This window comes from Falco rusticolus, chromosome 2, assembly GCF_015220075.1.
Source record: "Falco rusticolus isolate bFalRus1 chromosome 2, bFalRus1.pri, whole genome shotgun sequence".
Classification (NCBI taxonomy): domain Eukaryota; kingdom Metazoa; phylum Chordata; class Aves; order Falconiformes; family Falconidae; genus Falco; species Falco rusticolus.
In genome coordinates this window covers 114,028,434-114,045,666 of record NC_051188.1, presented here as the reverse complement: position 1 = coordinate 114,045,666, position 17,233 = coordinate 114,028,434, and the positions used below count along the sequence as shown (strand labels likewise).

The 17,233-nt window shown below is 43.6% G+C and overlaps 1 protein-coding gene across 1 annotated transcript; it reads left to right on the top strand.

Annotated features, from left to right (window-relative positions):
* The first annotated feature begins 342 nt into the window (after positions 1-342).
* GPA33 (glycoprotein A33) lies at positions 343-11,019 on the top strand. Its single transcript, XM_037378113.1, has 7 exons — positions 343-661; positions 5,275-5,426; positions 6,347-6,557; positions 7,087-7,245; positions 9,506-9,619; positions 10,141-10,264; positions 10,892-11,019. The coding sequence occupies exons 1-7, from the start codon at positions 613-615 to the stop codon at positions 10,971-10,973; spliced, it is 891 nt and encodes a 296-aa protein (XP_037234010.1). The 5' UTR covers positions 343-612; the 3' UTR covers positions 10,974-11,019.
* Positions 11,020-17,233: the final 6,214 nt, after the last annotated feature.

The window sequence follows — 17,233 nt, the reverse complement described above, 5'->3', positions numbered from 1 at the left end:
CTGGCTGAGATGCATCTTCCCTATATTTAGATAGCCCAGTAGTCATCGAATTCTCCTAAATGACATATTCTTATAGGTATTTAAAGTAAGTGGAGTTCAGCACCTTGGTTCCTTAAAGCCTGGAAGTGGGCAGCTGCCTGCATTGTGAAACATTTCAATGCCTTAACTCTGGCCCCAGGCTCCCGTAATAAATATTTAAGATGAACGAGGCTTACCCTCCCCTAGTTACATGTCACCACATGCATGACTTCAGTTCAGTTGTTGTATTGTACACTCCCAGCCACCGCACCCTTCGGTTTGGCTCCTCTCTTGCTTTATGTACCTGGGTGTTAGGAGGAACAGGGAAAGGCAGTTTAACTGGGGAAGAAAGTTCACAGCTGGGGAAGGAGTCCACAGGTCTCCTCTCTGCCCCTAGGCAGAGAGCAGCAAGCAGCGCCGAAGCCGACTGGTGATCTGGCTGTGGGGAGCGGCAGACTGGAGAAGCGCTATAAAAGAGACCGAGAAAGTGAACCCGTGACGGCTATGTGAAGGAGCCCTTCCCCTAAAGCCAATCGCTTATTCAGCCACCTAGGGATTACAAGGAAGAGCACCTGGAGGTGACACAAAGGAGAGATGAGGAGGACAGCAATGGAAAGACTTTGGCCATTGGTTTTCAGCGCCAGTGAGTACTAATTTGGTTATGTCCTCAAGGGTTGGGTAGAAGGAAACAGCACTACAAGGTCCAAGTACTCCAACGGACTCTGTGTGTTTCTTTTCTTGTTTAGTAAAAGTTCCTTCATGTTTATGATCGGGCAGGTGTGTTTACCATCTCTGTGCTGAATGTCCAGACTCACAGGCAACTCCTAAAGCCACAAGGCAGTGTTGGGAACAAGAGAAGAATGCTGTTCTTTATGAGGCTGGAAAATATTTGTTTTAAAACCAGTTTCAATGGCTTCCATTACATACAATGTTTATCTCTGAAGAACTTCCTCAGCTGGAATTAGAAAAGTCTTTGGGTTTTATACTTTTATACATAAATCTGCATGTGCTGTAGGTCTCCGTCGCCTAAATCCTACTGTTTATGTGTACTTTGATAGAACTTGCGATCTCTCTCTATTATTTGCATCAAGGGGATGCACAACAATCCCTACTAACGCATATAAATCAGCCAGCTTGCCCTTTCTCATCCCACCTTGTGGAGACTGCAGTCTCAGTTCTACTGCTTTTTAACCTGTCTCATCGCCTCATACTGATGCTCCTACACCTCCTTCCAGGCTTCAAAGAAAGCTATGTACATGAAAATAGCTTAGGGTTTTTACCAAAAATCCTGAAAAACCTCACTTCAACAATAAGACCCACAAGAAAAAGAAATCCACAAAGTTTAACATAATTAGAAAAAGTGGATGTGCTCCATGTGCAACAGATGTGACTTCTCATGAGTTGATGACCATTATGTAAATTGTGTCAATTGGTATTCATTCTCCTTTTTCATTATTCTCACTTTCATGCTATTGGAATCACAGATGGGAAACACTTCAGAGCAGAAATATGTATGTTGGGTGAAGCCCTTCTTGCCTGTTTGGGCAGGACTCTAATGGTAATAATTCAGTGTTAAAATACTGGCCTGTGAAAAAAATTTTTGAAAAGGTCTAGTAGATTCCTGCATTTCGCTGGAGTGGAGAAATTGCACAGCACACGGCAGTGTTGGGATGCCGGAGCTGCCCTGAACGAGCTGCATCAGGATCTCAGCACAGGCTGGCGACTTCTGCTGCACAGCTTTTCACTGCAGTTGTGCAAATAACCGGTACTGCAAACGTCTTGCTGAAGGAAAAGCCCCGAACGGTCATTCTGAATCAAACAAACCTTTTACTTTTACTGGAAATTTCATGTTTAATAGGTTTCCCCTCTCCCACTTTGGAATTAAGTTTCAGCTAAATTCTGAGGTCAAGTATTGAATTAAAAGTCAGAGCATTAGGAGACTAAATAAAACATTTCCACTTTTCCTGCTTTTCTTACTAGCCAAATCTACCAAGGGAAATCAGCAATAATAATTTTGCTTGATCAGAATCTCAATGTTTTCAGCAAACAGAATATTCCTCTAATTGTTTCCAGCCCTATTAATTGCCCTTCAGTCTGTTTTGATTAATACTTAGTAAGGAATGTGAAAGTAGACCCGTCACTTTGATTTGCTTCTTCCTTTGCACAAGTACAAATGTTGAACCTGAGCAGCAGGAGATAAAAACCTTCTCAATTTCTTAAAATGTTATAAACATAGTAATTGATAGCACACACAAGCATAATTCTAAGGCTTAAATCGATGTGATGCCACCCCTCTATACTATATAGGCTATTCATCCTCTCTCCCTTCTTGAAGTTCTCTCAGAATCGGCCCTCCCCTCCCTTCGGCTGTACTTTGAATAGATTCTGTTTTCTCTCAGAAAAAAAACAGCCAACCCCTGAAGAATAACCCCCAGTTTTTAGACATGTTGCCTATGGCCAGCTGCCTGTGGGTGACTGTAAATAAGTGAAACGAGGTGAAGACAGGGAAGGAGGAAACTGGCGTGAGTCAATGGCATCTAGAATGAAACCCTGCAGCTTCCCTGAGAGCCAGAAGAAGGCCTAAAGAGGAGGAGTGGGAGCCAGAAAGGGATGTCGTGGGTGAAAAATGGGAGAGCATCAGAAGCTGGGCGCTGGGGCGATAGCAACAGATGGAAGAAGCGGTCTCGCTTGTTACGGACTGTGTCTCTTGTATGCAGTGTTTGCTTCAGCTGTTCCCCTAGTCTGCACCAAAGACGTTTGGGAAAAAAAACCAAACATATTTATCGTAGGATTTGAGTCACCCACCTGGAAGAAGGAAAATCACCCGTGAAAGGAAGCCTTAGGGCTGGGCAGTCTCTGCCCTGCCTCAGGGCTGAGTTAATGACCCGTCAGTGAACCCTGCCCTGGTGGAACCAGTTTCTGAGCCACAAAAGGATCAAGAAATGGGGTTTGCTCCATCTCCTAGTACAGTCAGTGGTCCTGCTACTTAAATGCAGGAAAGCATCTCTATCCAGTCACAACAGGCAACGGGAAAGCTTTCATAGGTGTCTCATACAGAGATACGATGAAAACAACATTCAGAAAGACTGGCAGGGCTACACAAACACGGGCCTTGCACTGGATGCTCCAGAGCAGGGAAGGACCTGGGAGTGGCTGCAATAAAACCACGTTAGAAATACTTTGCCCTGCTGGGTTCCTTCTCATAGCTGTCAGTGGCTGTAAATGAATTAATCCCCGAAAGAACAGAAACCACTACCACCACGACACAGAGGAAGAGACTAAAATGCACGCTTAGCTAATTAACTGTGCCAGACCACAGAACAACTCTGTGATGGGTCAGGGAATGCAGAAAGATGGGAACTTTGGCTAAAAAGCAGATCCCTGCGCCAGCTGTTCCGTGTAACCCTGTGCAATTGCTGGAATCGCTACCAGCAGGGTTCCAGCACAGGGACAACAGAACCTTTTGGGTCCCTGTGCTGTTATCCTAGGGGACACTGGCGTTCACTGCTGTGAATTGAACAGTGCTGTTAAGGATCTCTTAAAAGCTCTGGTCATGCTCAGCTCGCCAATGGCTTGCTCTGACTGGGATAATACGTGTAGCTGCGGCCTTTTCCTGCCTAACAAAGCACGTATTCACCATCGGTTCGCAACTCAAGGTGGAATCCAGATGGCCTTCGCTCTCTCCCTTACACATCACGCTCCCACATAGGCCTACCCTGGACAGAGATGTGGCAGACTGAGGACCCAAAGCTTGCTGGAGGGCAACTTGGCAGGCAAATCCTCTCTGGGGGAACACTGACTCAGCCTGGTTTGTTCAGAAGCAAACCTTCACCACTAAACACAGCAAGTTCCTCTGGGGGACATCTCTGCCCTCCTCCACTTTCCTCCTTACTGGACCACGTTCCTCTCTGCCATGGGAGTGCCTCTGAGCAGCACTCTGCCACAGCACAAGCAAACTAGTAGGCTGCAACAAGGCTTTTACCATCGGTCAGATTCTACTGTCTGTGCTGTACCTTCATACTCTTCAGGCTAATCCCTCTGCTGCATGCTTCTCCTTGCCTCTCCTACATCCAGGGCACTCTCACTCCTCCCTCTACTTCTTCCACATCTCTCTTCATTGACTGCTCCTCTTCCATACGGTCCTTAGAGCTATTTAACTACTTAGCAGGAACCAGCCACAGCTGCACCTTATCCACATCAGCCAACCCGCTACCCCTTAAGCCAGCCCACAGCCGTATATCATTAATTAACCCAGCTGCACTCCTCTACAGCACTCCATTTCTTGCCCTCTCTCTAACTTGTTTCAGACTTGAGATTTTTCTTGACTGATTTAGTTTGGTGCCATAAACCAAACCCAACCCACAAACTGTAAGGAGAAAGCAGGTGGGTTTTAAACATAGGTTGCCGCAGGCATGAAGGTCAGCTATGGCAGGGCAGAGGTAAACCTCCAGCTCAGTCCTGAGAGAACTAAAACCTGCCACTAGTTAAAGCTCAGGTATGATGAATTAAGCATCAAGTCAAACAGCATCCAGCATACAAGAAACACCTACCCTGTGCCCTGCGTGCTTCACCAGGGCATAGAAGAATTGCTGTTTTATTCAATGCTCAGCTATTCCTGTGTTCCACAGGCAGGAGCTACAGTTCTTGGAGAAAGGTGACTACTACCCTACTAATTCTTAAAAACAAATTGCTATTCTTCTCTTGTTTGTTTCAAGGTCTCTTTGCTTTTCTAGGTTTTTCTCTTTTTCAGGGCATTACATGAACAGGTTTTGATTCCCTAGCACAAAATGTCACTTCTCTATGGACTTGGATCGAGGCAAGTTATTTGATAGTGTTCCTGATCCCTGAAATTTGACAATATCAATTTGTTAGGTTAGCCTGAATCCTTAAGACCGCTGATGCACTTGTATTATCTGTTTATCTGTCTCACTCTGTACATTTAGACCTGTCAAAGGATGTCAGTCACACTCAAAGAGGGCTCAGAACAAAAAACCAAACATCTTCATAAATTCCATGGCAATGTATGTCCAGGTAAAGAAGAACAGAAACGAGGAACAGAAAGCAGAGTTTAGCTCCCAGGCACCCTACGCAGCAGCCTCCTATAGTCAACCAGCCACAGCGTGCATCACCTCTTGCTCAGTGGGGAATGCCAGGAATGATGGAGGGGATGTGGGGTTATTCCAAAAGCCAAAGAGACAAAACATGGAATCCAGATGTCATTAATTTTGCTGAGTACAGAATTCATTCTCTTCCTAGTTCTGGTGACTGCTCATGCCCTCACTGTGGAAGCACCTGACAAGGAAATACAGGTGGCACGAGGGAACAACGTTACTCTCCACTGTCATTTTAAAACTGAGGCTTCTGTTGTCTCAGGAGATGTTGTTGTCTGGAGGAAAATCAATAGCGAGGTAAATCAAGTTGCATAACAAAACGTATGGTAGGATATCCAAGAGGGGAGTGGGAGGAGAGGTGGAAGCAGGGCTGTGGGCAGGAATGTATGCTGGAAGAAAAAGATTCCTTCAAAACTTCCTTTAATCTCAGAACTATGCAAACAGAAACGCTGGTTCTAGATGCAATTTATCCCAGACCTATTGCATGATACTAGGCAAGCCCCCACCATTCTCTTTCCTCTCTTGGTCTTGCAACTATGTATTGAGGATACATCACTGTATATGCTGTGGGTTTACACCTATTAAAATATGTGAAATACTCAGATATTTTATAAAAAGATGTATCTATTTAAGTATATGTATCATATACATATTTATATATACACATGTATCGGATACTATGCTATATAAAAAGTTTTGATGATAATAGTACATGGAGAGATTCTTGAGGTCTCCTACCTTCATAGAGAGTATTTGAATGTAAAGAGACCTCTGAAGTTCTCTCGACTAATTCTTGGGAATTAGTGAGAGGGGAACCAGCCTTTGGGTATCTCCTTGCAGTAACTGCCAAGGGTCTCTTCTCTGAAGATCCTTGCTGGAAAAAAGCAAGGGAGTTTGTGTAATCATAGGGGAATTCGATCAACATGTGGACCTCAGGCAAGTGTCACAGTGTTCTGTCACGGAGAGGAAAGGTGGATAAGCCTCAGCAAAAGAAACCAGTTGTGTCTGACTTCAGATAAGGTGGGAGAAGGGGACTCCAAACAGAAACCCCGCCCCTTTTGAATTTCTGTTTTTCTTGGCTTTTTGGCAAACTCAGGCAGTTTCAGGCCCTCTTTTCCAAGCTGCTCTTCTTTTAAGAGTGGGATAAACCATCAAGTTAGGTTGTAGACTTACACAGAAGACACTGCGACTGATCATTTTCCCTCCCTCCCTATCAGGATGATGCTGTCACTAGGTATTTTGATGGACTTGTACAGTATGGCAAGGGCTATGAAAACCGTATACAGTTTAGCGGTGATGTAAGCAAAGGGGACATCAGCATCACCATCAATGCAGTGACCATGGAAGACAACGGGACATATGTATGCAGCGTTCGTCTGAGGAATGACCCCCCCAGGCATACCGCAACCTTGTCGCTTTTTGTCCTTGGTAAGCATGATGGAGGCAACACCCGATCCCTTAAGACAAAACTCTTTTATTTGTTGACAACGGATCTTCTAACAGAAAAAATCTTGCCCAGGAAGTCATCATCCACAATTCCATCTGGTCTTTTCCTACTACTATGGAAGCAGGTTGGAGGGCTTAGAGCACCCACCTCCCTTAGATAACCTGACTGTAGAAAATAGTCTTTATAGTTCACTTTCCTAGTAACTCCTGCCCCATGACATGGCATTCCTCATTCCCCCTGTGGCTTGCCATACTCCAGTTACCAAAAGGTGAGTTACCCAACACTATTAGACGTATCCCAAAAAGCATTTTACAATTCCTTCTTGGCTGACCAGTGCCAAGAAGGGAGAAACAAATTAGAGACAAGTTCACTCCAGTTCCTTTCAGAAGAAGGTGGCAGGTGCAAGACCACCCTCTGTTTAGCAGGAATAAAAAGCACTGGTGAAGAAGATGGGTTGAAACAAAAAACTACTTCTGATTAATACAATTCCTTCCTTTTTTCTTCCTTCAGTTGCACCATCCAAGCCAGAATGCAAGATTTTGGGGACAGCAGAATACGGTCATACAATCAATCTGACCTGTGTTTCTCACGAGGGCTCCCCAAAGCCCAGGTACACTTGGCAAAGCTTCAACGTACAAAATGAGCCCCGTGTACTAAGAACAACAGAAGGTATGTGAAATTCAGATGTCAAGTCTTTGAGCTCTCTCTAGATCAGGGTTGGAAAGATTTTGAGATGCAAATACAAAAACACACTTAAAGGCTTTTTCTAGAAAGTTCTTTGACCACAATTTTGAAAAGCTGTCTTTTTGATACAAGACACACTCCTGAGTAACTTAGCCAGGGGAAAAGGACTGTGACCTAAAGTAACAATGGTCAGTAAGATTTTCACTTCAGCTCTCACCGGGCAAGAAAGCTGGCTCACCAGACAGAAATCATTACTTTTCAGTTGCTGGGTGTAACATGAGGAATAGCACCGAAGTTTCTAACTGGTGTGTCTTTATATCCCAGCTTGCTCGACACTGACCAGGTTGCTTTCTGGGGTGAAGGCACAGAAAAGCTGGCTCTGGCAGCAACTCTCCTTCCAGAGGTGACTCCTCACCTAGAGGAAGGTGGTATGAGAAACAGTTATGCCATGCCTGCGTTGAGCATAAATGAGACTTCTGGTTCTTTAAGACTGCCACACAAGCCCCCAGTATTTTATTTACTTTAAGTCAGAATCTGGGAAAAAATTGAACTGAATTTCCACGGCAGGACCTCGGTAGAACTATTTGCACAGAAAGTTGGGTTTCGTATTCTCTGAAGTGCAGTAGTGACAAGAGGACTCAGATTTATTCCTTTAAACAACTTTGTTTCTTCCTGGCACGTTCAACTCCAGAAAGACTGAGTAAGTTAAACCAGGAAGGGCAGGTTCAGGTACTGTTATAGCATCGCTATAGAGATAAACTAAATACGATCAGACTCGACAGGGATATTCGCAACTCATTAGCCGATTCTTGCGTAAATTATGCCAGAGACATCACCAGCAGGGGCACAAGCCTTATTCATTCGTCTGACTGGCCACTAAGTGGTGCCAACGCATCACGCACAGCCCTGAACGTCCCGGGATTTGTGCTCTTCCAGCAGCAGGTGCCTGCTGGAATCCTGGTCTTCCCTGGGCAGGGGTCTCTTCTGATCCATTTCCACCTCCGTCCTGTTCCCATCAGAGCATCCATGCCCAAGCAGCGTGCCGACTGTCCCTTTCTGCCCCAACCTGGCTGGACACCTGCTGTCACTACAAGCAATTTCCTTCTGTGCTAAGCAAGTCCCAGCTCTGCAGAGTGTGCAGAATCCTCTTAGGAGCTGCTCCAAAATTGATAGTATCTGACCTGCATTTTTCCCAGTTTGATTCACCAGTCAATTACTTTTGATTTAATATAGGAGGATTTGCAGTCCACTTATAGACTGCAACTCTGAAAGCTAGAAACAGCCCCCTGGAAGGAAAGTGTGTGTGTGTGTGTAAATATATATATATAGAGAGAGAAGCAAGCATGGACAGTATGTAGACACTAAAAAAACAAACAAAAAATTAAAATCAAGCATGCAGGCTGTTATTTCTTGGTTTGCATGCTCTTTTACTGTCCAGCGGTAGGCACCAGCAGAGACTAAACAGAATCCCAGTCCCACAAGTAGGCTGGAAAGCAGTGAGATCACAGGGAAAATACAAGGAAGTCACTGTCAAGTATTCAGAGTTTTTTGCTTTTAGAGTAGGAATCTGGACCTTTATCAGTACATCACAAGCAAAAAGCATGGACTACGCGTATAAATGTCAGCTGGAGACTAACAAATAGAAATGACAGAGCTGAGCTTTACCGTATGTTCTGTTAGGCTGGACAGAAAACACTGCTGTATCACAGCAATTCCATGTCACTGCATTTTCTTTCCTCATTTTTTTTCACAGCCTGCTTGGCCACTCCCAGACTAGAAAACTATTTCCCCCACTGCTAAATAATTCAGACCTGACGTCCTAAGAGCTGGAGGACTGAAAAGCATTTTGTTGTTCCACGAGTTAATTCATCAGATGGCCAGTTCTCAAAGCCAGATGCTGGTTTGGGCCATCTCACATTTCTCAGCAAAATCCAATGTAAAAAAGCTCTCGCTAAGCACAAATTCTTCTTCACCCTCCACCTACAATTTTCTTTCTAAAAGGAACGTTCAAGTGCCACATGTTCCCTGTAATCACAACGGCACGCTTGCGTTTGTCCTCCCACAAATCACACCCAAAGCTAGGGAAAGCACAGCAGCTCCCGAGCAAGGCGGAGCAATCCATCAGTTTTAATAACTTCTCATGGCTCCAGCTACCCTGGGCTGGAATTGAAGGGCTGCTGTCCCCACTTCCTTCCCTGCTTTAATTCTTTTCTTTTTTTTCAACTGGATTTGTGCTTCACAACAGGGGAACAAATAACGCTGAAGAACATCTCAGCGGATACCTCTGGCTTTTACATCTGCACTTCAACCAACATTGTGGGGAAGGAATTTTGCAACATGACGGTCAGCGTTGTGCCACGTAAGAGACGGGGTTGCTTACTGGAAGGGTGGTACCAGAGAAAGCATTCTGGCTGCGTGGCCAAGGATTAATGGAGGAAACGCACACACAAGTATAAAATTCTGCTTTCTCGCAAAAAAAAAATAGCGCGCTTTTTCTACCTTTAGGAGAGATACTCTGCATTGGTTTACATGCTAATAGAGTACTCACTAACTCATAGAGTACTTCACAGATGACAAAAAAAGCGTAGAGTAAGATAAAACAAAGTCCCTAAAGTCTGAAAGCGAACTGTATCGACAGTTGTTGTTCAGCTCCACAGGCTCCTCCCTATCACGGTCCAACCAGTTGCTCCTGCACACTTACCAGACACCCAGTGCAGAATTCGTTCCAGTTGCTGCAGTCAGACACAGGTGGCTCCCACTCAGCCTGGCCCCGGCAGTGAGATCTGACTCCCGGCGGTGGGATTTGAAGTCCAGTGGTTGTGCTGGCTGCATGTGGTACGCATCTCACTGCAAAGGGCTAATTCTTTTCTTCCTGTACAGCATCCATGAACATAGCTCTTTACGCTGGCATCGCTGGTGGAGCTCTTGCTGCAGTTTTAGTTATTGGTATTTTAGCCTATTGCTGCTGCTGTCGGGCGGACAAGGACAAGGACTATGAGATGACGTAAGTACCTTTCTCTAGAAAAGTGAACAGGATATATGAAGGGTTCATGTTCCCCCTCTGGCATCAACATATGTAGTGGAAAGCACAGGAGAAAAAAAGAAATCAAGGAAAGCGTGCACTGCTTTTTCCTTTCAGTTTCTACCCAAGTGGCTCCCATCTCTTCTCATGGAATATGACCAGTATTACCAGACACCTTTGTGGTCTCTGGGGTAGAAGCCAAACATTCAAACCCTGGCACTGAATTAGCAAGCCCAAGTCAGTCAAGCGTGCACAGCTACTTGATAAGCAAAGCACAGGCTGTTTCTCATTTCTCCAAATCCCTGTAGTAGCTGTTTCTGTCCTTGCTAGTCTAAATCACCATGAGGTTCTGTACTCAGAATTACGGCTCCAAGACAGAAACTTTTTGTTTATTCTCATGATAGAAACAGACCACTGGAAGAAAAGTGAGATGAGAAAAGATACACCAGTCACCCTTTCTCTTGCATCACCAGCAAGACTCTCTCTAGAGCGATTCAGTAAAACCGCACGCCAGCTTAGAGCAGTCTAAAGCCATCCTAACACAAAAGCTCTTCAGTAAAATTTCTAGCTGGTTTTAATTAATACCTCTACTCCTGAACAATGTTTCAGGGAGCAAGAAGATAGAAATGAACCCTCCATGGATATGCCTACAAGGAATCAGAGAGCAGAGGATGGTTTTGAAGATGAATGAAGAAAGAAGCAGGAGTCCAATGCCATCTTCAGGATCTGCTGAGGCACAGAACCGCTGTAGAAAAGAAATCAATCCCTCTTTCTTACTGCAAGGTTTTTTTGAATAATATGATGAAAACTAATGGCTCTGCCTTCAAGTTCTGGGAGAGAATATCCTTGCCTCCCTGGAAAGAAGTACTTAACCTACGATGAGCACTAATACAACCTCATAGCAGAAACGTGGACACGAAGCACTGTTTCACCCAGTCATCCAAAAATAACCATTCTTCTAGACTTCCCATTTTCTGAAAAAAGAAGCCAGGCAGATCTGTTTGGAGAACAGAGTTGCTGCTGTATCTCCAGATCCACAGAAGGTTTCAAGGTCACCATCGAGGAAGGGTGGTCTTGTTTATGGTGTTACACAAAGACGTAAGCTGTGCATGGTCCAGTACAGAAGTTATTTTATGCAAACTGAAGAAAGCTGATCTTTAAGGATATTTTATTAAATGTGTTCTTTGTATATATTATACATGAACATATAAATAAAAAACCCGAAAAAATTCACGTGACCGATGAAAGTCTCCTGTTTGGGGCAGCAATGCATACTGGATAGAAGGGATAAGGTAAGAAGTTATATGGATTTGTAACTGGCAGCTGGTAAAATCTAGAAACAGTCTACTAGCCTACATACTGTCAGATTCCTGAACTTATGAGTTCCAGCTCAGAAAGCTCCTAAATATTGATTTTTACTACATTATCCTTTTCTCCTCACTGTTGCATGGGCAAACCAGAAATAGTCCATTGCTCCTGCTGCTGCTTCTGAAAAAGTGACAGCATGAGAACACATACGTGGCAAGTACCTCTTTAATAAAAAGAAGGGGAAAAAAAAAGAAAAGAGGGGGGAAAGAGGAAAAAAGCTTTTTATTCAAAGTTGTAACAATTCAATCAGAAGTGCTGTATGTGCAAAATGTGTGCAAATGCGGAGAGAACTTCTATCACTAGTATCTTATCTTTGGAAGAGAATGGACTGTCTGTCCCAAAGACTGTTAATGTGGTTGGCATTAAAGGTCATTGTTGGGGGGGAGGGTGTGGCTTTTGTTTTGTTGTTTTATTATTTTTAAGACATGGTCAATAAATTTCTTACACTACAGTATTTACCCTTTCAAAGCTCTCTATTGCATCTTCGACTTCAGGAGTTTCAGAAACTTACTGCAACGCCTCCTACACACCCTTTACCCCCAAGCAGTTACTTTTAAATCTGTAACAAAAATCTAAAATACAACTTCAAAAAAGAACCAGCAAGCCTCCTACACATGGGCAGCATTTTCTAGATTCTGAACTATGCAAATCAGACTACCAGAATCGCTATTCTGGCTTGCTTTCTGGCTGCCTTTGTTTTACAATTATTCTTAAAATTACAAATATTCTTAAAATATACTTAAAATTATTCATTTGTACTGGTAACAACTGCCAAGACCAACAACCAGAGTTCTTTTACCATGTCCATACAAACCCAAATCTCTCTGGCAAAGAACCACCTCAAATGCAGCTCGGCAAGACATTCGGAGGACCTGTTCCCATGCTTAGTTGAGATGCATGACAAAACATTGCAAAAATGGATGACTAAAAAAAAAAAATTCGCACGCAGAAGCTAAAGGCAGATAAAACCCCAGGTACATAGCTCAGAAACAGAGCTGATAAGGATGTTATTCTTTTTTGTAACAAGGAAGTATAGTATGAATTATCTAATTAGCATTGTAACAAGTTTTAACTGTGAAACAAAAGCTATCTCTTTTGTACATGTTACAGCCATTAGTCAGCACTCCCTCACAAACACCTATATACCCTGGGACTGAAGAGGGTTTTGCTGAGGGATAATCGTGTGGATTCTCAAAGATCTTAACTGGAAAGACCAGAAAAAGGATTGGACAATTACCAGAAGTATTTATGACCAGAAACTGGCTCTGGCCTCTATAAACTATTTTAACACTGCGCTGCCTATCCCACACTCTTCACTTTTAGGACATGTAATGCTTAATTGCTGCTTGTCACCTGAAGTCTTGGAGTAACTTTTGCACGTGGATCATTCTAAGCATAAAGAAAAATGCAGATTAACAAAGCTGCATTAAGTTATCTGAAGAAACCAGCCACAAAATACAGAAGAGATGATGTAATTTCCCCCAAAACCATGGATCCAATTCTCTGTAAGCAGGTTCCGTAGGAACTAGCAGGGGAAAAAGCGAGAGAGTCAAACTTGACAACCGTTAAAGCAGAACTACTTACATTCTGCAACGCAAGTTCAGTTCTACACCAGCAAATAAACTAAGTGATAGCACATAGAGAGACAGCTAAGACATTTCAGTGTTGCTTATCATTTTTTTCCCTTTGTCTTTTAATAAGACTAGCATTTTTGAAGTTGTGTATTTATCGGAATGCTACATGTATTTTTTTCTCAACCAATTTGTTAAACTCAGCCAGCCAGAAATACACATATTCAAATCCCGATCTTACTCCAAGGTTTTCCTGTAACTAAATTAATTACCTTTAATTAATTTCACCACATGGAAGGGACCCACGCTGGAGCAGTGTGTAAAGAACTGCAGCCCTTGAGAAAGGCTCACACTGGAGAAGTTCTGGAGCGTCTCCCGTGGGAGGGACTGACCCCAGCCCTATTCCCTGTCCCCCTGCACCACTCGGTGGGGAGGAGATAGAGAAATCAGGAATTAAGTTAAGCCTGCGAAAAAGTGAGGGGTGAGGGGAAGGTGGGTTTTCTGATTTGAACTCTAATAAATTACACTAATTTCCCCAAGTTGATTCTGGTTTGCCCATGAGGGTAACTGCTGAGTGATCCCCCTGCCCTTATCTCGACCCAGAAGCCTTTCATTATATTTCTTCTCCCCTGTCCCATTGAGGAGGGGAGTCACAGAGCAGCTCTGGTGGGCATCCAGCCAGGGCCAAAACACCACAACAGCCTATAGTAAAATTACTGTTTAGTTATGTTCAGCTTTCACATGGAAGAATATGCACATATAAGCTTTACCTGTACATGAACAGGAAGAACCATAACACAGGATTTAAGCCCTCACCAAATCATTTTCCCATCTGAAGGACTGTTGGGATCTGTTAACCCAAGAGGAAGAGCCACCACAGTAAGATTTTGATACATCATTACATAGTAATATGTGTTTTGGCAAGCATATCAAGAGGATATTTGAAGATTACCTAGTTTTCCTTCTGACCCTACCCCAGCAACCTGCAACAGGCCATTTACCCTATCACAAAGTATACAAAGGAAGGAAAAGAAGTCCACTTCATCAGTCTAGCAACCCAATAAAAAGGCAGGCCAGAAATCCTGTGTGCAGTTTGAATAATGGGCTCACCCTGCACTGCTCAAAGCAGTTACATTAACCAGGGCTATACCATATTTCCCTCTTGTGTTTAAAGGGAAACTGCCTCTTCACTTCCCAGCTTTAATTGTTTTCATTCACATTAACATTTTTTGCTTGCTTACAACATTCTGAAAGCAATACACTATACGGCTTACTGGGGGAAAAAAAAAGTTAGTTGTTTGTTCCTAATATCAGTCACTCAGCTTTTAAGATTTATTCTTATCTAGGCACTTTTCATCCAAGGAACTCAAATGACTACTGAATGTTGCAAGCAAATCACTATCATTTATGAGTGACAGAGTGACGGGATAAAAGTTAAAGGACCTGACTGGAGACGCAGATCACCACAATGCAGGAGAAGCACGAAGATAAGGACAAATCAGGATTCCCAGACCTCTCATACACCCTGCAAGGCAAGTATTCTGATCATCACAGGCAAGTATTCTGATCATCACCTTTGTTCCCATTTCACCTTCCAAACTTCCTTTTTTTTTTTTTCCTGTTCCAGTCATAGTTTTGGGCTTTATTCTTGGCAAAGTTGCTCTCCTGCTAGTCCTGACTGTACTATTGCCAAGTGTTCTTCCTTCCTAAGTGCAGGACTTTGCTGCATTTCATAAGACTCCTATTAGCCCGCTCCTCCAGCCTGTTTACGTCCCCCTGGATAACAGCCTAGCCCTCAAGCATACCAGTTCAGTCTGTTCTGCAGGCAAGAGTGCACTCCATCACCTCCACGTCACTGTTAAAGACACTAAACAGGCCATAGTATAGAATTCTCCAGTACCTGACTTGTTACTGGCCTCCATGTACAGTATGACCAGATCTTTACCCATCTGACTGTTCACCCACCCAGACCGTAACATCCCAACTTGGATACGAGCACGCTGTGACAGACTGTACTGAAAGCCTTGCTGAAGTCACCACTGACCACTACTGTTCTTCCTTAATTCACACACCCACCATGGAAAGCAATAAGGCTAGCCAGGCATGGCCTTGGCAAATCCATGCCGACTGTTTCCAGTCTCCTCCTTCTTCACGTACCCGAAAACCAGAGGACTCATTCCGTGATTTTTCCAAGGAGTCCAGTGGAGCTGAGCAGCCTATGGTTTCCTAAATCATCTTTTTGAAAGATGGGTGGAATAGTTGCCTCCCACTGCTGTGGACTTTCTGTGCTCTCTATGACCTTTCAACAGTGAGAGAAGAGCCTTGCAAAGGTATCAGGCAGCTTTCTTAGCATCCCCAGACGCAGTCCATCTGGGTCTATGGACTTGTATATGGGTCTAGAACTGCCAGCCGAAGCCCAGCTCGCTTCTCATCCACTGCTGGTGCTCTCCTCCACGAACCCTTCCTGAGTACAGAGACCTGAGAGGCCTTATTAGAGAAGACTGAAACAAGGAAGGCACCGAGCACCTCAGCTTTATCTGCATTACTGCAGTCACGTCACTCAATCACTCACATTACTCAGCAACAGGACCACTTTTTCCCTTGTTCAGTCTTTTACTCCTAACAAAGTCATAAAAGCTCTTCTTGTTGACCTTGATCCCTCGCAACCATCAACTCCAGGTGAGCTTTGGCTTTCCAAACACCATCCCTACAGGCCTGGCCAGTGTGTGGATTCTTCCTTTATAGAAAACACCTGCTTTACCTCCCTTACACTGCACTAGGACTAGGGTGCAGCCATGAGTTCCCTGTAAAGACAAGACAGTCCTGTGATCGATCTGTCTGCTCTCCTGGACTGTTCTTGCATTTAGAAGATGCTGTTCTTTACAAATTGCCAACCTTAATGAACTCCTTTATTCTTCAGAGCTGCCCCCCACGGATTCCATCCCTACCCATTTCCCACATAACCCCAAAGGTCTGCTCTTACTGCCTTCCTCCCTTTCCTCAGGATTGTGAGAAGTATTTCCAGTATTACACAGACCCAAAAGCTGCTGCTGCTTATTTCAAGATCCAGTATAGCGCACAATTCAGAACTCATCAGTCAGACAAGAGTTAATGATCTCACAATTCTTGTTGCTAGAGTAACAGCACTACTTTCCTATTTATTTGTATCATCTGTTCCAGGAAAGCCACTGAGGCAGTCTTCTATCTGAAAAAGTTCACAGTACAATGAGCAAACTGTCAAGATTAATTCTGGATGTGTTAGAACTAGTACTAAATTTATTATAGCCCAACATAACTGAATTGGAAACATTTCTCTCCTGCATTTCACCTGTTCACTAGGGAGTGAGGGGAATTATTTGAAAATGGTAATTAGAGAAGCTTGTAGGAGCTTCCAAGACAGAACCAAGGAAAAGTGAGGGTACAGAGATAATACAGGGTTAGACTAACAAAAGTGTTTGTCACATTATTGATTTTACTGAATCATTGCAATAAAAATTAATTGGCAGCTCATTCTAGGATGAAAGCGAGGGATGATAGTCCTCCAGGAGACATCAAGAGGGCAGAAACCAGGTAACAAACTTGTTATTCCCCTGCCCCGCTGCTACAGTACATTTACTCTGCCAAATGGAAAGACATTAAAGTCTTTGGAGTCAGCTGCATGTACCTCTATCAATCAGAAATTAAAAACCCAGTTTCACACATAAACTTGAGTCACTCAGCTTCTGGGGAAAGTCTGACATTCTTGCTAGGGGAAAGGATTAGTGCTTTTTAATTCAACTAACAGCTCAAAAAGCACAGTCCCTGTGTTAATCATGCAGGTTTTTAAGAAGGTATTAGGAACAGAAAACTATAGCTGTTTTGCAAGAAAATGCAGACAGGGCTTCCTTGAATACAGGTTTTCTTTCATCGAACACAAATTTTTATTCCGAAGAATGTGACCTTCAGCATAACACCATCTGACCACGATGGCTCAAGACCCAGTGTCCCCAAAACTGAAGCAACTTTTTTATTT

Excerpts from the sequence above, each read along its gene's own strand:
- GPA33 (XM_037378113.1), top strand. The coding sequence starts at position 613 with ATGAGGAGGACAGCAATGGAAAGACTTTGGCCATTGGTTTTCAGCGCC. Across the intron at positions 6,558-7,086 it reads CTTGTCGCTTTTTGTCCTTG|TTGCACCATCCAAGCCAGAA; the intron begins GTAAGCATGATG and ends TTCTTCCTTCAG. Across the intron at positions 7,246-9,505 it reads TGTACTAAGAACAACAGAAG|GGGAACAAATAACGCTGAAG; the intron begins GTATGTGAAATT and ends GCTTCACAACAG.